Source organism: Lactuca sativa, chromosome 6 (assembly GCF_002870075.4).
Source record: "Lactuca sativa cultivar Salinas chromosome 6, Lsat_Salinas_v11, whole genome shotgun sequence".
NCBI classification, from domain to species: domain Eukaryota; kingdom Viridiplantae; phylum Streptophyta; class Magnoliopsida; order Asterales; family Asteraceae; genus Lactuca; species Lactuca sativa.
In genome coordinates, this window is record NC_056628.2 from 193,364,424 (window position 1) to 193,387,110 (window position 22,687).

General features: G+C 36.0%; 1 protein-coding gene and 1 long non-coding RNA gene across 11 annotated transcripts; both read left to right on the plus strand.

Annotated features, from left to right (window-relative positions):
• Window positions 1-9,212: 9,212 nt before the first annotated feature.
• On the plus strand, window positions 9,213-12,087 carry LOC128125855 (uncharacterized). 10 transcript variants are annotated; one of them, XR_008224909.1, is made up of 6 exons: window positions 9,213-9,605; window positions 9,683-9,758; window positions 9,862-10,627; window positions 10,742-10,800; window positions 11,072-11,160; window positions 11,234-12,086. It is a non-coding gene; the product is annotated as an uncharacterized LOC128125855 (long non-coding RNA). The 10 variants fall into 10 exon arrangements; XR_008224907.1 differs by having other exon boundaries at window positions 9,862-10,800; XR_008224905.1 differs by having other exon boundaries at window positions 9,862-11,160; window positions 11,234-11,351; window positions 11,595-12,085.
• A 6,437-nt stretch (window positions 12,088-18,524) lies between these two features.
• Window positions 18,525-22,634, plus strand: LOC111879611 (probable methyltransferase PMT25). The gene is made up of 9 exons (XM_023876071.3): window positions 18,525-18,759; window positions 19,535-20,356; window positions 20,582-20,731; window positions 20,831-21,101; window positions 21,209-21,319; window positions 21,395-21,569; window positions 21,645-21,917; window positions 22,001-22,195; window positions 22,289-22,634. The coding sequence occupies exons 2-9, from the start codon at window positions 19,565-19,567 to the stop codon at window positions 22,515-22,517; spliced, it is 2,196 nt and encodes a 731-aa protein (XP_023731839.1). The 5' UTR covers window positions 18,525-18,759; window positions 19,535-19,564; the 3' UTR covers window positions 22,518-22,634.
• The last annotated feature ends 53 nt before the right edge of the window (window positions 22,635-22,687 follow it).

The window sequence follows — 22,687 nt, forward strand, 5'->3', positions numbered from 1 at the left end:
TATTTTTCTACCAAATTCATGCGAAATAAAGGAGTAGTTGGCTCCAGATTCAAATAAAATTTGGGCAGGCAATTTGTTTATGAGAAAGATACCTGAAGCGACAGCCTCAAGTGTCATCTGAAAGGCTCTTTCCTTCGGCTTTGGCGGAATATTGGGTTTTGCTGCTTCCTTCTTTTAGGGCAGTCTTTCAAAATGTGCCCCTCTTCATTACACCCAAAACACACTCTTTTGTTGGACGGACACTCATTGGCATAATGCCCCGTCTTTCCACACTTGTAGAAGGTCACATCCTCGCTACATTTCCCAAAGTGCTTTTTCTTGCACTTTGCACACCATTTCGGTTCACCTCCAAACTTCTTCGAATTAGACTTCGAAGATTTGTTTTTCTTGTTGGAACGTGAAGTTCCTTCAAACTTTCTCTTATCACCAACTTCAACCTTGCTGGCGGTTCTTCCCTTGATCATGTCCTCAACAGACTTGGCAGCGCAAATAGCTGCCTCCAGAGTAGGTGCCTGATGTACTGGCACAACGTACTCCCATGGGAGTCCTTTTGTGTATCGGTCAACTTTTGTCAGCTCATCTGGGACGATGCACAGAGCAAACTCCATTCTGTCTGTAAAGGCATTGGTGTAATTGTCGACTGACATGCTGCATTTTGTCAAAGTCAAAAACTTGTTCTCCAACTCCAGTAGATTTTGGGGCGAGCAGAACTTGCGCTTGAACTGCACCAAGAACTCTGCCCATGTCAGTTGCAGTGGCTCATTAAGGCTTAGGGTCTTCCTCCAGAGGGTTCCACCAACGAACAGCTCCACCCCTAAACTGATGTACTGCGAAAGTGGTCTGCAACTTGCCTCTGCAACCACACGTCACGAAGGCTAGCTCAATTTCTGAGATCCAATCCATAACTCCGATCGGATCCTCCTTTACAGTGATGGTTGATGGTTTGCAAGTAAAAAAATATTTGTACTTGCATCCAAGTCCATCAATTCCTCCCTCCTGGTGGTTTTGTCTAATTAACGGTGGGTTGGCTTGACCAACAGTCCCACTGAAGTTACCTCCTTCTGAATGCCTTCCATTCAACTCGGGCTGTTCAATCAGCATTGAAAGTTCTTCACGATTCTGCTGAAGCAGACGTCTAGTTTCATCCATTTGACGATCCAACATCATCTTAATCACCAATTGTACACCAGCCATTGTTGTTGGCTCAGGTGTTGCTGCTACAACAGGTACTCGCTCAACCACAGGTGGTTGATTCCTGTCTTCATTCATGTTTCCAACTCCACTTCTGGTTCTTACCATTTTTGATCTACACACTGAATAAGGTGAATTTAGATCCTCAATCACGATAGATAATTAAATCATCATTATCACTCCAAAACGTTTACATACTAGTTCTAATACCGTAATCCTACGCTTAGAATCCTAAACCCATGAGGTTTCTAGATCCAGTTGACAACAAACCATGGATCCGAACAAATAATATCATATATGGAAAACATATAATATTTAGCACATAAAAGCATTTTAGGCAACTTTCCTAAAATAAACTAGTGCTCGTGTCTAAAATATGACAGACACTCATCTCATAATCTTCACTTAGCATTCTAAGTTTAAGTTTAGAAATCCTACAAATTCCTAGTTCGCTTAAACTAATGCTCCGATACCAACTGTGACATCCCCAAAATCACGGCCAGAAAAGACCGGTTTTATTTATGCTTTCAAAATAATTTCAGAGTAAATCCATTGCTTTAAAAGAGTTTTGGAATTTGTCCCCAAAACATTACATGATAAAATAAGATTCATGAAAGCATTTCTTAAAGAAATGTATTTTCATTATATATCAAAACTCGGGATGTCATGTTCCGATACAGACACAAAAGCATAAACAATAAAACATAGACCTTACATAGTTATATACAACTACTGGTCTATTAACAAAAACATCTTCACAAGTTCCCCAACTTATGCTCTCGCGCCGCTACCTGTAATACAAAGAAACTGAGTGGGCCAGGCTTGGGAGCCTGGTGAGCATATAGGGTTTTCAACCCAAAATAAATAATTATATTTAATTTCACCAACCAACAATAACCCGATTACATTCCCGTTATCCTCACTTTATGTCCCTATGAAAACAACTATTACAAGAGACCTAATTTATGATTTTCATCGGGACGGACACTACTACAAAGGGGTTTCCTCAGCAATGAATGTCCTAAGGCAACCATGAGGGGGATAGAATACAACAAATGAACACCCAAGTTCACTACACCTACAGGTTATGAGCCTGCCAAGGTTCCACTGAACTGTCTAGAAAAGTCCGTGGTTGTCATTCATATTCTGTTGGACGACTAGATCACAATCACATTGTGGCCTCTCATCATTTTATTTCATCACACAACAAATGTCTACCAATGTTCTACCCAACATATTAGTAGATAAAATATATACATTTATATACAACTTAAAACCTGTACAAATCATTCAGTCAATAATTATTTCAAATAAGAAAATAATATACAAACACATAACACGTATTTTGTAGAGAATACTTCGTATCTATGTGTTAGAAGAAAAGGAATATACACTCACTTGATAAGACGATGATCGGACAACACCATGTCTCTGAAAACAATCATTTCCGATAAAACCGAGCTTTATGCGGACAGAGTTTCGGCTTGAAAATATAATCTTCTCGAGAACTTCAGAGCGTCGAGACTTGCTTCGGGTGTCGGGATGATACCGAGGCTTTTGGTGTATATTTTGCACGTGAAACAAGAGAATAAGAAGTGAGAGGAAAGAAATGAGCAACAAAACTCGGCAGCCCTTGAGTTCAATTTCGAGATTTGGGTTGTATACCGCTAAGTCGAAACTTAGAAAAATCATAACTTCCTCATACGAAGTCAGATTTAGACGTTCTTTTTATGGACGCTCTCGGTTTAATGTATTCTACAATTTTCGTTTAGATCACTAAGGCTAAATATCGCTCCATCACAATTTCATTATTTACGTCATTCAACGTCGTACCGGTTCTGTCGCGGAACTTCGACAAGTCATAACTTCTTCGTTATAACTCGGATTTCGACATTCTTTATATAGTCGGAAACCTTGCCATGACCACTAAAACTTCATGTATCGATATCGGGCTTATCTAATATTTTTACTTTATCGCTTATTTTTATTCCTTAATCCATTTAAATCACACAATTAAGCAATAAACATATAATACTCAAATAATACATTCTTATTATTCCAAAACGAGTTACAAAGGTTAACCTAGATTGTTACATCATCATTAATGCCTAGGCTAGAAACACGGGCGTTACATCAGCCAGACCCACAACACTTTCCATGTTTATTAGTTGTGGAAGTACTTAGTGGATGACTTAACGGATGTTCCTTTAGAGGATATTCAGGTTGATGACAACCTGAATTACATCGAGAGATCAGTAGCCATCCTCGACAGGAAGATGAAGGAGCTGAGGAGCAAGAGGGTCGAGCTGGTGAAGGTGCAGTGGCAGCACCGCAAGGGCTCGGAGTGGACCTGGGAGTCCGAGGAAGATATGAGGGAGCACTACCCGGAGTTATTTCCGGATGCAGCAGATTTCGAGGATGAATTTTGATTCAAGTGGGGGAGAATTGTAACATCCATCACTTGAGGTAATAATCATTTAATATTTCTTTAATTAATTGTTGGGCTAAGAATTTGATAGATGGACTACTGAGTGGACCATTAGTAAGTTGGCCATGTAGTTGGGCTACCCAGAAGACATACATTGGGCGTAAGCTTGGCGTACACGGGGCGTATAGGAGCTTTGGATTCGGGGGGATGCATGCTCGTATGCGCAACATACCAAGGAGTACGTGCAACGTACGTGAGCAGACTCCAAACCCTAATTTTTAGGGTTTAAGCCATATAAATACAACATTATGTCCTAAACCCTAGCCTCCTTATCAGCCACCTCGGTTGAAAAACCCTAGAAACCCTTTCATACTTCATCCTTGTGTGTTTTTGGCCTTGTCAAGCTTACTTTGGTGATTTGGAACTTGGAAGAAGAAAGGAGTAGTTGGAGAAGAAGAAGTTGAGTATCTTGAGCTCAAGGATCCGAGATTTCACCACCATTTGGCACTCATTGGAGGTATAAAGCTTTCAACTTGCCTCATGAATGCTTAGATCTATGTTAATGGTGTTTTGGACCTCCTTAGGTCTCAAGAATGGATTTTTATGATTCGACTTCATTTCTAGGCTTAGGGTTGCCACCCTTAGTGCTAAATGTGTCCCTATATCAGTAAAGTTTTGATCTTTAAGGCTCTTTTGTGACCATGCATGAGTTCTAGTCATTTCCATTGAAGTTAGTTGCTATTTTCCATGTTTGGGTTCATTTGGTGGGTTGCAAGCCACCTAGTAGTCGACTTTATGAGTTAAGACATGCTAAGGGACTCAGATCTGTGATATGGGCTTAAGGTCTTAATAGAATAAGCACTTTCGAAGTTTATGGCTTAACAGGGTAGTACGATGGGTGTACGAGCCAGTACGCGCAACGTACAAGCCATGCAGCAATACACTTAGCGTACAGAGTGCTACGCCTAGCGTACTCTCAGGTTTTGGGCTTTAAGTATTTTGGGCCTTGGATTGGGCCAACCTTTGGACTTATCAGCTACTGGGCCTTAATGGGCCATCACAAGTCAGTTAATGGGCCAAGGACATGTTTGGGCTTAAGGGAAGGACCATTTGAGGAGTTCGGGCCAATTTAGAAAATTGGGCCATTAGTGGGCCAACATTGGGCTTGGAAAGATTAGATGGAATTAGGCCTAGGTAATGGTCCAAATTAGACCAGGAGGTAAAATGATCATTTTACCCTAAGAAGGATTATGGGTTTTGACTAAGTGTTCTTGTGATAATGATAGTCGGGGAGTCGATGGAGCAGCCACTAGAGATTCCTTACCGTGAGATTCAACACACAGCTTTGTGAGGTGAGTTTCCTCATGTATCAACGGGTCGAAGGCACCAATGATGGCCTGTATATGTATGCTAGTATGTTCCAGGCTTAGGTCCGATGTCAGGGATAGCCCGATGTAGGTTTATATGTTTCCGGACTTCGGTCTGATGCCGAGAAAAAGCCCGAGGAATGTTTGTATGCTTGATGTCTTCTTGATTCTTGCATGTGCTTGTTTATATGTTCCGGGCTTCGGTCCAATGCCGGGGTAAGCCCGAGGAATGCTTATATGTTATGTTATATGTTTCCGGATTTCGGTCCGGTGTCGGGCGGGGCCCGAGTGTGACAACCCGAAATTTCTATCTTGTATAAACCATTCACTTCAATCAAAGTCAGACTTGTTTTTGCTAACTTTTAGCACTTTTTAGAGTCTGTTTGAGCATTCTGAGCCTAGTACGCCAAAGGAATGAGTTAAAGGAAGTGTCTATTGAGGTTATAACCTAACAATCAAGCTTTAAACATCATCATGTGGATTTTACGGCCACACCATGTGAGTTTACGGCCGTAAACACATGGTGGCCGTAAACTCATGTTATATACATGATATTCCATCATTTCTTCCTCATTCTTCATCTTTTCAAGGCTAGAATCTCAACTATCATCAAGAAATTTCATCTTGATCTTCAATCTAGTAAGTAATCCTTCCATTTTCAACTTGATATCCTTCCATATCTAGTGAACATACATGATTTCATCCATGAAATCTCTTCTATTTGATAGATCTTCAAGTGTTTTTCATTTTGCCAAGAACACCAAGAACACATAAGTGTTTTTGGACCTTAATCACCCTTGCAAGCTTCTAATATGTAAGTACACTACCCTTAGCTTTTTATATAGTTGAATCACTTGTTAAACACCTTGAAAACATCAAGAAATCAAGAACAAAAGGGTGTTTACGGCCAAGGCAATCTCCATTGGCCGTAACCCTATTTAGTGGTGCAATACTGCCACAACTCTTTCCTAAGCCTTGGAACTAAGTCTAGAACACTTCAAGGAAGACCATAGGACCTTAACACACAAAATGGTACAAGATACCATGAGTTTACGACCGTAAACTCATTGGGCCGTAAACTCAAGGGGAAATTACCATTGGGCCGTAAACTCCTAAGTGAGGCCCTACACCCCTTAGATGCAACCCTTTGTACTTCTAGCACTTGAATTGAAGTGTTTTCCATGTCCTAGGGTGTCTTTACTTGCTTAATTAGTTGTTTAATCACTAATTGGATGCATATATGTATCATTATATGATAAATAGGATCCATGAGTGTGCACAAGTCTTCACTTGGCACTTAGCATCCTATACCAGTCGTTCATCCAAACCACTCACTACAGGTGAGTTCATACACCTTAATCAACCTTTTAAATGATTTTATGGGAGGGGGGATACAAGTTGAAACATTATAGTTATTATATCAATCACATGTGATTAATAACTATCAAACAAATGGATTTACTATACTTTTAACTGTTTATCAAACAAACTACTTCATAATCCTTATCAAACTCTTTTACATGCTAAACTCTTTACCAAACTTGTTCTTATATGCCAAACCTTTTCTTTTAACTCTTTCAAACTTATATATTGTCGAAACCATGTCTAATGCATATATAGTTATATAAGTAAGGTTTGAAGGACTTAGGACCGATAACTCACTTTATTTCCTGTTCCTTGTTTGGTTGTGGACTTAGAGTACCCTGTTGTTTGTCCGAATGTCGTTTGATCCTTAGTTATATATTATGTATATATGTATAGACATGAAATCTTTTATCTCAGTTCAATACACTTAGTTATACCAGCAACTCTACTAGTAAACTATAATAGGTATAGTTTAGGAAGTCACTATTCACTATTTCTAGTACAATGAAACATACAAAGAGTCAGTTCATACATGAGTCGATACTTACTATAAAGAGAAACAGATAGAGAACACTATAACGAGAAACAATACTTACTATAAAGAGAAATAAATAGAGAACACTATAACGAGAAACAATACTTACTATAAAGAGAAACAGATAGAGAATACTATAATGAGAGACAATACTTACTATAAAGAGAAACAGATTGAGAATACTATAACTAGAAATAATACATACACTACACTATATAAGAGAGCAGACTACATACTAGACAGAGAGAACATACACTACACTAGTACATACAATACATATACAAGAATACTATAACATAAATGTGAATCATTGCTTCGGGGCATGGCATCACTGTTATGGCTTGTTTTGTAACCAAAGTCTCCTAGAGGGAGAGCGTGAGTTTGTGTATAGATCTATACGGGACGGACCATCCTACACCTTGCTGCTAGCTACAGTGGGACCTGCAGGTCTATGGGTGACGAATGTCATACCATTTCGACATCTTCGAGCGCCGTGTTTTACTAAGTCGACCAAGTATGGTTACATTCATATCACATTATACCTTAATTAACAATTGGCTTAAGGTAGTTAGTACAACAGTAGTTACTATAATACAACACTACAATACTTTATTATTTTCCCATTGCATTCACATTGTGATCTTCTCACATAAACTGTAATGTAAAAACTATATTTTGTTAATGGTAGTCACACTTGGGAACAATACACACTTTTACAAGAAACAAACATACAAAACATTTGATGTCTTGGTAGAAGGCTACTTTTAGTAGAAAATATAGGATTTTCTAGGAGATACAAACATTTACTACAAACTTTTACAAACTTATACATCAAACACTTACAAACATTTTCATACAAGCAATGACACTAAAATGCTTATGAACCCACCAACTTTAAAGCCGATCAACTCTTTCAAAATAAATTGTATTCTCAGGTCATCAGTAGACAGGTACCGATGCCAGCGTTTGAGAAGATGGAGCACATTCAAGACTCATCTCTTATTTTGATTCATATTTTTGGTGTCTTATAAACTATACAGAACACACTTGTATTAAATTATATTATTAATGCAATGGATGATGTTGTTGCTTGTTTACTATTATGCTTTGTTGTGATACTGTACATGACGTCCTCCGCTCCAGAATGTTTCCGCCGTTCCCGTTTTGGGGTGTGACACCGAGGAATGTTTATATGTTTATGTTTATATGTATTTGTTGATATGCTTATGTATACCGAGCTTTGCTCGATGCCGGGTGGGGCCTGATACTGGATTTTGGTCCGATGATGGACTTCAGTTTAATGCCGGGCGGGGCCCGATGTAATGGGCTAGGCCCAAGTTATGTGTTATGTATTTATGTGCTTATGTGTATGCGTTATGTGGTAGTTTGGGGAGAATCACTAAGCTTCGTGCTTACAGTTTCCAATTTTGGTTTCGGGTACTTCCGCTAGTAAGGGGAAGAGCTCAGGATGACTGCATTGCACACACCACAACATTTAGTCTGGGTTGATTTACTCTGATGTTTGGACATGTGATTTTGATACAGTGTTTTGATATGATATTTTGAGATACTCTTACTTATATTTTTATGAGACGATTTGGGTTACTATGGTTTTATTTATAAATTAAAATGAAAATTTTGGACCGTATTTTTGGCTTGTTTCACCACTGAATCTAAGTATCCAACACTTGGGGTTGTGACTAGTGAGATTATGTGGATTCTTAAAATCTTGTTTGATCTTGGTGTTAAAGACTTAATACTTGTTCCAGTTTTCTATGATAATGAATCAACAATTAAGTTGGTTCTTAATCCTATCTTTCACGAAAAGACTAAGCATTTTGATGTTGATAATCATTTTGTTAGAGATCAAGTTTCAAAGAGACTTGTTGAAATTTTTAAGATTGATTCCAGTCACAATGTTGCAGATGTTTTTACCAAATCCTTGGGAACTGTTCAACATAACTTGCTATGTGGAAGATTGGGTCTTGTTGATCCATTTCAAGAAAAATGTTAATGTTCCAATGATTAATTTTTAATTTTATTTTATACAGGGTTTGTTTTGTTATTTTTGGATTCTTGTTTTGTATAAATTTGTGCATGAGGGGTGTAAGTTGTCTAATGTTGTATAAGGGTGGACTAGGGCTCACATTAATATATATATATTAAGATTGTGAAAAAAAAGAACAGTAAACTGCAGGAGATTTGGCAACAATGGTCCCTGTATTATTGTATAAATGTTAAAAAGTTTGGTCCCTCTATTGTTGTTACGTATTATGTCGCTGGTCTATTTGATTTGCAAGGGGTTTTTTGTAAATTTTTTCCACCGCACCAAACCTTTTAACTTTTTTTTTTCTGATTAATTTCCTTTTATTTTTATAGATCGGTCCCTGCTACGTGTCACCCTTCCCCAACAGATGAAATCTTCCGCCGCTTCACATCTGCTTGCCACGAATCTCTTTCCACCGTCTGTGCAATTTAGTTGGCCCCTTTTCTACTTCTATTTTGTTCTGGATCCCTTCACCGCCATTCTTCCGATCTAACCCATCTCGCTGCTCACTCTATACACTGCACCTTCTCTCCACCGTTTCTCGACCTTGCTGTTCCGGTGAAGCAACTACTGATGACGATCGATTCACTGTCTTCACAAAATCGACTAGAAAATCGATCCCAAAGTTCCTCTTCACAAAACCGACCAGAAAATCGATCCCAAAGTTCCTCAGTACGTGTTTCACTGTGTTTCATCCATCATTCCGTCATCTTTTTCCTCCTCTCAATTTTATTTGTTGCCACTTTCAGATCAAGCGAGCGTCGGAAGAAGACCGACTCAAAGATTTCCCTCACTGACCCCTTTGCTTCAATCACCGAATTCCAGGTCTGTGTCGCTTAATCGGATTAACTTATTCTCGCTGATTGAACCCTGAGATTTTAAAGGTTTCAAAGATTTTTCCCTATTTTTTTATTTGTTTCATTCGCAGGTTCCAAAGATTTTGTAGGGGCTTGAATGCCGGCTTCCATCGGTAAGTGCTTCTTCCCTATCTTCTATTCCATACTTCTCTATCCATTTACCAAAGGTCGATCATCAATTTGGACTTTCATTATCTGCGCTGTAATTTGTTTTTTGTTTTTTAATGATTTAGTTTCGGAAGGAGCCTTTTTTTTTGGAATTCTGACTTATTGAGTTATGGCTAGGTTTACTGGGTGGGTTTCATTTGTTGTTATTTAGGTGACGATTTCTATAAAAGTTTGTTATGGAGGTTTACATATTGTTATAATTATCAATTTTTGGTTGTACATTTTGAAACTTAAATTCCAGGACTTATGCAGAGGGCATAAGGTATGTAGTGAAAATGTTATATATTTGCATTTTTGCTTGAATTTTTGTTGTCGGGTACAGAATTGTTTAGAGATTTTTTATCCAGGAATGAAGACCTTCCTGGAGATTTAAACTCTGTATGAAGGTTTTATGAATACTTATTTTTGTACTTTTTTCAGGGTTAGAGGACATTTTAAGGTGTATAGGTGGACTGGTCGTTGATGAGGAGTGACAGGGTGACCCTATCAATCCTTTCTTTGAGTTCCTTCTACCCCTCCATACGCTCCTCCCAACTGGTTTTCTCCGACGTTTCCCCACCTGCCAGGTTTTATTCTTAAAATGTTTCATGTTTGATTTTGCTTCTTCTTTGCACAACCAACTTCAAGATTACAGAAGGTTTATATAATACGCTACAAATGTTTTTTTAGGTAATTTTTAATCTTCTGTTTTTAATTTAACCTAATTACAAGATGTGTGGAATTCTAATATACTGCCTCTATTTGAACTTTGAAATCAACAAAAGGTGTTATTTTTTTGTGTAGAACTTTCATGTACATGTCTTCGTTATGAAGTAATTGGGGTGTGTCGACATCAATTACAGGTATCATTCTTTTGTATGTTTTTATTTTCACATAATCTTCATCTCAATTGCACACCAAACAAGGTTTACGAAGAAACATGGCCCTAAAACCTTATATTTCTCAATCCAATTCATCTTTGTGAAAATTCGAACAACATTTTAATTAACAGTTGGAAAGTAATTAGATATTATGTAGTCAATTTTCCTAATGTTGTCCAAGATTATGTTGGTCTTTTTCTGGGCACCATTTACTCTGTTCCACCATATTGAATGAAAAGATTTCCTGTTGCAGCATTTCTCATCATTGTTACAGTATTTGACATTGATTGCGTTACTAATTACCATTACTAAACATCTACCTGATGTAGAGGATCACCAAAAGTAAGTTTTTAAAATATGGAATTTTAATATTTTTCCATTTTTTTTTTAAATTGATTATGATACCGTTCTCCAGGTTTCAAATTTCTACTTTTGCAACATAACTTAGAGTAAGAAACACTGGTTTATTAGAATCCGAGCTTATTATGGTGAATTACATTGGTTCAATAGTTGCAGCATTCTATTTGACTCAGGTGAACTTTTTATATAAAAGGATCTAAAATAACTTAAAAGGGCAAAAGTTTTTTTTACATGGTCTAAGGACCAACAAAGCCAGATAAATTTGGTAAACAACAGGAAGTTAAACAAAGTAACAGGGATTTCATATTTATTTTTCCTATAGTAGAATTTAAAATTTTGTTTTACCATTTTATGTTATAAGTACGCTGCTTTTATTAATTTTAATTTTAACATGTTGAATTTGATTTTTTTTGCAGGCTTTGTAAAAACAAGGGTAGACAAAGAAAGCAGATCAAGTAAGGCTCCTCATGCCTTGCCCCTTTTCCGTTATGTTATTCTTTTTAGTTATCGGTTCAATTTTTTTATGAGCAAGGGTGAAATTTGTTTACACCAATGTTTCACTTGAGATTTTTCTATTTTCCTTTTCTTCAAAACCTCAAAGGCATGTTGAAATTAGTTAGTGATTTGTAATTTTCCAAGAGAATTAAAATATTTATCACTTACAGATTCAATACATAAATATAGTTAGATGAATTTTTAGGAATTTTCTTGAATTGTCACAGAAAGGGAATCTCATTCCTTGAGATTGAAATGAAAATTTTGCAAGATGTTTCAGATCTTAGCAATTGGTGAGTAGAATTCCCACATTGTCCTTATCATGAATTTGATCATATTAGATGTCGTGTGGTGATGTGAGAAGTAAACAATGAAAATAACACCGGGAACCAAAAAAATACATTCCGACCCATGCAAAGCATGGGTCTCTTCACTAGTTGAAAGTATGGTTGATGTTAGAAACATGCGGATCCTATTTGTGGGTGGATTATATCCGTGGTTTACTCCAAGATTGACCCGGTTGTGATCTGAAGTATATATATTCATTTTTTGTGTGTTATTTTAATAAGTCTTAGTTATTTTTTATCAGATACATATTGTATAACTCTCGTCTTCTTTCTTATTTTTTTTATCAGATACATCTTGTATAGCTCTCGTCTTCTTTCTGTATAGATTAGGGTTTCTTCTCTTATTGTTCTTCAGATGTTCTTAATATATATTAGTGTTTAATATAGACAAGTTGTGAGACCCGTATATTATACGGGTTGATTAAAACAAAATGTTAAGTACGAACGATTAAATAGAAATTTTATTTGAATTTGAAATTGAAATAAGTGAAAATTATGAGAAAAAAACATGCAAAAAATAAAGAAATAAAAATTATGTATTTATTGTGTAGTACACGGGTTAATTATAACAAAATGTTAAACATAAAGGTAATTTATTTGAAATTTAAAATTTAAAATTTAAAATTAATGGTAGGTTTAGTTTATGGAAACTAAATTAATGATATATTGAAAATGAAAATTAAAGTAATGACAAGTGGAAAATAAATATATCTCAAATTATGACAAAATGACGTGTGGCTAATAAATTATGAGAGAATGACATGTGACAAAGCCATTTTCATTTATTAGGGTAGATTAGTGTGAGTAGTTTAGATAGAATATATATGTGAATCGTTGTATTAAGTGTATGAGTGATTTGTAGAGATGTTTTATATGTAAGTAATTGAAAACCAACTGATTCTTAATGAAAAAGAATTGTTGACGTTGTGCTAATTGTATACATGTTTAGATCGAGTTTCTTTAGAATAACCAATAATTTCAACTAATATACAAGTTCGTAAAACAGTAAACATATTATTTACAACAAAAATGACATTCTAACCACTTTCTTTATCATTATTTTTATAAGCAATAAATGGTTATTATTGTTTATAAATATAACAAAAAAGTATATTTTAGTCGTTTTAATACATAAAAACATAAATCTTGACGTTTTGTTTGATTTATAAGTTTATATTTAATCTATTCGTTTTTCACAACACAAAATATAATTATTTTTATAAAACCCGTAGATAATAAATCAACGTTTTTATAAAATCAAAGCCACCACTTAACAGATTTAGTTCAAATATAATGGTACAACAACTAACAATTGTAGTTATAAACTTACAAACGAATCCTTTAACATTTATAACTATATTAAAATCAAATTTTAGTTATTTCAAAACATTAAATATGACTTGTGATTTATTTGATACAACTTTTATATATATATATATATATATATATATATATATATATATATATATATATATATATATATATATATATATATATATATATATATATGGGATAGGGAATATACATTACAGCCCCACCTAAGCTTAAGTACTAAACCTTTAATATATGTCGTTTTATCATGCTAAATATACCTGGTTTGGTTTTACTTGGTAAATATATCATCCTCCATAACATTTCTTTCTTTCATTATCGTTTTACCATCTCTGTTTTCTTTCTTCAATTATCGGTTATTACTTCATCCAAGTGAACATTACTAAACCCTAAACCCTAAACCTCAAATCTAAACCCTAAACCCTAAACCTAAACCTAAACCTAAACCTAAACCTAAACCTAAACCCTAAACCCTAAACCTAAACCCTAAACCCTCACTAAACCTTACTGTGTCGATCTTGAATTTACATCTTGAAATATTAATCGTGAATCCATTAACCGTAATCTTTATATAGTAAAACAATTTATTTTCAAGAGGTTTAGTACCTAAGCTTAAGTGGGGCTGTAATGTATATTTTCTTTTCCTATATATATATATATATATATATATATATATATATATATATATATATATATATATATATATATATATATATATATAGTTTTAAACGCTTTCATTTTAACAACTCGGCATATATATAACCAAAACAACAATTTTGTACTTGTTTTTACAATATTGTAACATCCCAAAATTCCTGACAAAAAATTTCATTTTTAATTACGTAATTATAAAAGCCAGTAGTCTGAAAATCACAATAGTGTTACCCCATATCATAATCAAAGCCAATATCTCAATAATCAAAACATGTCATAAGAAAACATTATCAAAGTACATTCTCCCAAAGATCTCATGTGCGGAAAAAAGCATAGTATAATGCGTTGTGAGCATGCTGACTGCTTTCCTTTCGAAGTAGAAGTACCTGAAACTAAAACTGAACACCGTAAGCATGAAGCTTAATGAGTTCCCCCCATCATACCACATACCATACAATAAACATACTGCCTAGCATATTCGGGTGCTGGCCTACCCCTTCGGTCTCTTTCAAATGGTTACCGTCGAGCATATCTTGGTGTCCGGTTACCGCTAGCATACATGGGTGTTGGCCTACCCCTTCGGTCTCTTTCAACTGGATACTGCCTAGCATATCTGGGTGCTGGCCTACCCATTCGATCTCTTTCAACTGGTTATAGGGTCTATTTCACCCCTACCACTACCACATACTATCCTAGCATATAAGCACATAAATCACATACTGCCTAGCATATTTGGGTGCTTGGCCTACCCCCCCCCCTTCGGTCTCTTTCGACCGGTTACGGGGTCTTCTTCACCCCTACCACTACCACGTAATAACATAACATACAAGCACATAAATCTCAACAGATAGTGGCATACCATATAATTCTCACAAAGACAATCATCTCTACTGTAAACAGCTACTAGTAGGCTGACATTGGTGCCTTCGACCCACTTATATCGGGAAGGTAACTCACCTCGAAAACTAGAAGTAGCTAAACAATCCCCGTCTCCGAATATCAACCCAAATCAATCCCCTACACATAAAAGATTTCCTTAATTACCCTTTCATACTCATAATCCCCTCAAGGGTCAGCTTTGGTCCAAGTCAAATTCAAAGTTAAAGTCAACGCTCCGAGTTGACTCAACTCGTCGAGTTTGCCCTTCAACTCGCCAATTTTTCATGAATCACAGAATCATGATATTGCGATCCAACTCGGCGAGTTTCCATAACTCACAGAATTGCGATATCCCGGGTAGACTTGTCGAGTTTCCCCCCAACTCGCCGAGTTCGTCCTTTACAACAAAATTATGACATCTCAATACAACTTGTAGATTCCTTCCGTGAACTCATCGAGTTCTTTAGTCTGTTAACCATTCTTAATACATTAAGCCCTTATTCTTCAGATCTACACCCTATACTCCAGATTTAGGCTGGAAGTGCCTTTAGAAGGGTAAAGTTTCCAACTTTACCCATTAATACCTTTCCTAAAGGGATTAAGCTCAAACCCTAACCCAAAAGGCCAAGGTATTCATCCAAAAACTACCAAAACTGCAAGATAGACCATGAGGTCATAGATGTGGACTCTAGGGACATAAAGATCACGTAAAGTACCAGCTTTCTCTACATACATGGCCATTAGAAGCTCCAAAAGGCCAAAATGATGGTCTAGAGGTTGCATGGGACTCCCATGGCCATAAATTTGGCACCTTTATGCCATGAAGACCCCTCATGACCCTAGATCTAAAGTGTTAGCGCATTTGGGACGTCTAACTCCCAAGGACCATGATATTTGAAAAAAACCAAGCAAAATAACCCCAAAAGGAGATATACTCAACTACAAGGCAATGTTCAAGCTATATACCAGAAAAGTGTCGTGGATGAGGCAAGGATTCTGGATCTATAAGCTCATTCTCGAGTCTTCAAGCTTTTCCTTCTTCTAATGGCTTCAACACACACCAAAAACACCTAAAATGGCTCACAATCACTCAAAGTTGCTTTAGGGTTTCGAGATTTAGGGTTAGGACAGTGGAGGTTGGGAAATGAGGCCAACATGAAAGGTTTAAGGTGTTTAAATAGGGTGCAAAACCCTGAATTTAGGGTTTCATTTCACCCAGCCAACTCGTCGAGTTGGTCACCAAAACGCGCAGTCCAAAACATCTCTACTCGACGAGTTTGGGGCCTCCAACTCGTCGAGTTGCTCTATAAAAACGAATAATTTATAAGTTAAATACATACCAGGAACCAGACGTTACAAATATTTTTAACGTTTATGTAAAACGAGAACGATAAACTTTTTAGACGAACCACATTTGAAGGTATTGTAGAACTCACATTTGAAGCGTGAAAAATGTTTCTTTTGAGAATCGTGTATCGTTTCATGTTACTCGACTTTTGAACGGGAAACTTTTTAGACGAACCAACACCGTAGGATTGTAGATCTGCTTGTCAGGAGCACGAAAAACTAATTTTTATGCTGATTGGGCTTTGCCGGAAAAGCTTTTCGAAATCCTACTGGAGCTCCGTCAGTTTACGTGGCGCGTGATGCTGGTGAAGCCTTTCTTGGCTGATTTTCGCGTTGTCAGAGAGCTGCTCGTTGGAAGGGAGATCGACGATATGTGGTTCGAGACAAGGCAACAAAGTGACAATATGGAAGAGGGTAGAGAAGGGCGGCGGTTGTCGTCGGTGACACCAGCGGCGGCTAGTAGTTTCAAATATGAGAGAGAGAGAGAGAGAGAGAGAGAGAGATGAATGTCACCAGTTTAGGATGATCTGCATCTTTATTTAGAACAAAAAATATTACATATTCACTCCTCCTTTTGCCGCTTGTCACCTTGAAAAGCGTGTACAATTTCTAACTTTTAGATTTTTTTCCGAACATGCCAATTGATTGTCCCAAACATTTTGGTTTCGAATTTGTGATTGAAAATATCATACGAAATATGATGCTATGTTAAAAGTGTGTTTGAAGTTACAATTGCGTTATAATTTATAACCTTCGTGATTGACGTTTTTTTTCGTGAAAGTGACATAACTCCAAGTTAAAAATATTCTGACAATGAAATCAAATATTATGTAATAGTTTGATTTAAAAACCACGATAAAAAATAGTTAACGAGATGCGTAGCTAACTCCACATATCGAATAAGCTTACGTCGTACCATCCAACTTTTTTTGTTTTTTTTTGGGCAAAATGGGGTAACTTCAAAATCAAGTACTAGATCTTATTGTGATCGAGAGAAAATTGTTCGGAGCTGAAGATTCATTATTTAAGGCACCTAACGAAGCATTTTAAGTTTCGTAAATTTATACTTTTTAGCCGGCTGGTTTTTCGTTTTCTTTAAAACCCGTAACTTTTGCATATGAACTCTATTTTTAACAATCTTTATATGCATGAAGTCGTGTTAACAAGCACTATCCAATTAGAGTGTCAATTTCTCATAAGTTTACTTGATACAAATTTTTTTATTTTGCATGTATTAATGACACTTATTTTTATTAATAGTTTTCGTTTGTTAATGATCATGAACTTTTTGAGACAATTAGGGCATTCTACTATTCCGTTTGCAAATCTAAGTGTAATGACTTTAACAACATTCAAAAACAAGAAATACTATACAATAGATCTTATTACAAGTACAATGAGGTCGTGATGGTTCGACCGCAAACATTGACATATTTTTTTAGCATTTGTTACATAAGAGAAATAGGCAACCTGTTATGTAGAGTCTAAAACAAGCTTTCCTTTTGGAAAGCGAGCTTAAGGTTGACAAATAAATAGCTTGATTCATCATGTAATAAAAGTATTTGTGGATCAAACTTGGATACTTTCAACCTTGAAACTGAACCATTAAATCAACTTGCATCCGGTCCTTAACTATTGAAATTATTTAAAGAGAAATTAAATATCCTCCTACTTTTTGTTCCTATATATTCTCCTACCCATTTAAATGATAACATGTGTCATATTAGTATCCTAAAATACCATTAAATCTCCTTAGATGATCATTAAATGTTACACATGTCACAATTTCATTGGGTAAGATGATATGTAGGAACAAAAAGTAGGAGGATATTTAATTTCTCTTATTTAAATAATTTCAATCTTGAATAACTAATCAAAAAACAATTCAAAATTATGACAAAAGAAATCTATTAATGTCAATGAAATCAATTACAAACATTTATTTGATTTTTGAATTGGTTGAATATATAGAACTCAAAATCGATAAAGCATGAAGATCTATTATAATTTCTACCAATTTTTTTCCTTAGATAGTTCCATTAAAAAAACAGATGATTATGATTATTTGGGGCATTTTTTCTCAATTGGAAGTTACCAAAAGATCCTAATCTAATTTCTTTAATAATCATATCCTTACCGAATTGGCTAATACTATTCCTTCTTATTATGAAGTCTTTTGGGGAAGTATCCGACTTTAGGATAAAGTCCAGGGGTGTGTATTCTAAATTAAAGTAAAAGAAATCTAAAGTTTGTGATTATCCATGATTCATCCCTTAATCTACAAAACTTACAAACCACCCCCTCATTGGTAGTCGGCGAACCGGAACCCCTGGATCTGCTCCCGTTTTGTCGCCACCGTATCCGACTATCCTCTTCCGCCCCCACACCAGTTTCTTATTATATTCACCATTTGCTCTATCTTCCCTATATATCCTCTCCTCCTCCGTACTAAATTTTCTGCCATTCTTGAAGGAGATGAGCTTCAAAGGGTAACTCTTCTGTCAGATCCAGACGAACAATCCTAAAGGTAAACCCTTCTCTCTATGTTTCGTAAGCCTCATACACAAGAACAAAACTTTTGGTGCGAAGAAGCTTCTAATATTACTTAAAGTTTTCACCCCTGGCATACACTTTAATTGAGCTGTAAAGCTTGATGGACATAGACCTTTTTGCTTTTATTTTTGATTTGATAGCTTAAGAATTTGGCATTTAGATTAATCACTGTTGCAGTGTTTGGGCTACGAGGAATTCCAAACAGTATCTTGGTAGTAAATTTCGTTAATCTAGTTCAGATTAAATGCATTCTTTTGCAACATGAGACGAATTGTTAATTCATTAAATTAGTTGACTTTTGGTGTTTGCATGTTTGATTTTGCATTATATAATAAGCACAAGGAACACTATTGCTCTTAATATGTGCTATTTGATGTATCTATCAGTATAGTCGTTTCATGTTCTCATTTATTCCAATAATTAATGCATATTTTTTTAATACTTAACTTCGAGTTTTAGGATTAGGGTGATTCCACCTTTTTTTTAATTTAGTGGTTCAAACATTGAATTGACATCAACCATGGTTGTTGTTTTTTTCTTTTTTTTGGCAACATGATGATATGATACAAGGGTTCCATGATGCCATTTTCCTTTATTATACATGCATTATTTTCGGACCCCAGTCTTCATTACTAAACTATTTGTTTTTTGTCCATTTTCTTGTGGGAAAAATGTCGGTTTTTCTGTAAATTATTCATGATCTTCTGTGAGTTTCTACTAAATATACAAATTCCATTTGAGCCCTTCAGGTAATTATTAGAAACACCGGTTTCTAACACATGGCTCAGGGAAAATACTCCCGAGTTGATGGAAAGAAGTCATCATGTTCCACAGCAACAATCGTGGTTGTTTTCGGTGTTTGTTTAATTGGTGTATGGATGTTCATGTCAACGTCCGTTGCCCCTGGTCAAAATCAAGACTTGCCAGCTCAGCATTCAAAAACAGAGTCAAAAGTCAAGGTGTCCACAAACCCTTCTCCCCTATTTGAAGACAATTCTGGTGATTTACCTGAAGATGAAAAGACTAGTAATGAAGAGGAACCATCAAAAATTGAGGCTGAAAATACAAATGACGAAGAACCCACATCAAGAAACACCGGAGATGATTCTAGTTCAAGTCAAAGTGACAAGTCAAAGTCAGAGGATGATCTTAATAGTGATACTAATGAAACCCTAAAGTCAAATTCTGAGGTTGATAAACAAGAAAAGAAACCAGAAAACGATAAAAAGACAGAATCTTTCCCAGCTGCTGATCAATCTGAAATTTTGAACGAATCCCGAACTGAAAATGGAGCTTTTTCAACACAAGCAGCTGAGTCAGCAAGTGAGAAAGAATCAAGACAACCAGATGTTTTGAAGAACGAAGATGGATACGAATGGAAGACATGTAACGTGACCACAGGTCCAGATTTTATTCCATGTCTTGACAATATCGGAGCCCTTAGAAAGATTCGTACTACACTCCACTATGAACACAGAGAACGCCATTGTCCTGTTGAATCCCCTACATGCCTTGTCCCTCTTCCTCAAGGTTACAAGACCCCAATCAAGTGGCCTAGAAGCCGAGACCAGGTAAAAAAGTTTGACTTTTTTTTATAATTTCTTAAAAAAGTTTGAATTCTATTAGAAATCGGATACCAACATATTGGTATTTCAATATAAGGTCTGGTTGATTGATAGAAAGTTTCCAATAACGTCAATGAAACTTATAACTAGTTTAATTGACCTGAAAAGTCAAACTTCTTAACGATTGGTGGATTTTCATTTTTTAACTCTGATTCTGATTGTATCATTCAGATATGGTACAATAACGTTCCACGCACAAAGCTGGCTGAGGTCAAAGGGCATCAAAATTGGGTCAAAGTTACAGGAGAGTATCTTTCTTTTCCAGGGGGTGGAACTCAGTTCAAGAATGGCGCCCTTCATTATATCGATCATATCAGAAAAGTAAGCCACCGATGCTTCTTTTCTATTCTCCCATATATAAAAAGCTGTTCTTGTAATTTCCTGTGAAAATAAGATTCGTTATTCGTTATATAATTTCAGTCACTTCCTGATATCAAATGGGGCAAAAGAACCCGTGTGATACTTGATGTTGGATGTGGAGTAGCTAGTTTTGGAGGGTATCTTTTTGAGCGAGATGTAATCACAATGTCTTTTGCTCCAAAAGATGAGCATGAAGCTCAAGTTCAATTTGCTCTTGAGAGGGGTATTCCTGCCATTTCAGCAGTCATGGGTACCCAAAGATTGCCCTTCCCTAGTAAAATCTTTGATGCCATTCATTGTGCTCGTTGCAGAGTCCCATGGCACATTGAAGGTCATTCTTCCATGCACTCTTTTTTTAAAGTCTCCGTTTTTTACACAGTACACAGTACACAGTACACAGTATACAGTATACAGTATGATATATAAATATTTTTTCAGGTGGAAAACTTCTACTGGAGCTCAACCGACTTTTACGACCTGGTGGTTATTTTATTTGGTCTGCTACTCCAGTTTACCAAAACAATACAGAAGATTCTGAAATATGGAAAGGTATGTGTAAATCAACAAATTATATATAATCACATTGAATGTTTGATTAAATTGTTATGTGAAAACTTGTGGCAGCTATGTCTAAATTAACAAAGGCTATGTGTTGGGAGTTGGTGGTGATTTATAGTGACAAATTGAACCAAGTTGGTGCAGCAATATACAAAAAGCCAACTTCTAATGAATGTTATGACAACAGACAACAAAACGATCCACCTATATGTGAAACCAATGATGATCCAGATGCAATCTGGTAAACTTTCTTGTTTTTCTTGATACAAAAAGTAAGTTTCAATGATACCTAACATAATTGTGTTGATACATACAGGAATGTAGAACTTGAAGCATGCATGCATAAAGCCCCTGTTGATGAATCAATTAGAGGAACAAAGTGGCCAAAAACATGGCCTCAAAGGTTGGAATCACCACCTTATTGGTTAAAAGCCACAGAATCTGGTGTTTATGGAAAACCAGCTCCTGAAGACTTCACTGCTGACTATGAACACTGGAAACGTGTTGTGTCTAAGTCATATTTGAATGGTTTAGGAATTGATTGGTCTTCTATAAGAAATATCATGGACATGAGATCCATCTATGGAGGGTAAGTAAATGAAGTCATAACAATATCTTGTCTTGATTCTTGTTATATATATTCTTATTGTTGTTGTTGTTAAATGTTTGTAGATTTGCTGCTGCATTGAAAGATTTAAACGTATGGGTGATGAATGTGGTCCCACTTGATTCACCAGATACACTTCCAATTATATATGAACGTGGACTCTTTGGGATATATCATAACTGGTGTGAATCATTCAGCACTTACCCACGTTCATATGATCTTCTTCATGCTGATCATCTTTTCTCAGATCTTAAAAAAAGGTATACATCATTCGGAAGTTTCTTTTCATTTTCGATGTAGTTTTGTGGAATTGTTTTTCTTTATAGCGTTGTGTGTTTTGTTTCATGTGACAGGTGCAAGTTAGCATCTGTGATTGCAGAAGTGGACAGGATTTTAAGGCCAGAAGGAAAACTAATTGTGCGTGACAATGTGGAGACAATTGCTGAGGTTGAAAATATGGCTAAGTCTCTTCATTGGAATGTTCGTTTGAGTTACAACAAGGATAATGAAGGGTTGTTGTGTGTTGAAAAAACATTATGGAGACCAATTGAGGTAGAAACTTTAGCCTATGCCATTCAATAGAATTCGTGATTCTGGTTTCAGTTGTGTTAGAATCTTTCGACTTGAATACTTACAGCTAATTCCCTGTATTTATATTTGATATAAGGTGAAAGATATCAAAATTTAATCTGTGAAAAAGCTTACGATTTCTAACATGAGTTTCATGACCATAACATTAGTCTATGGAAGGA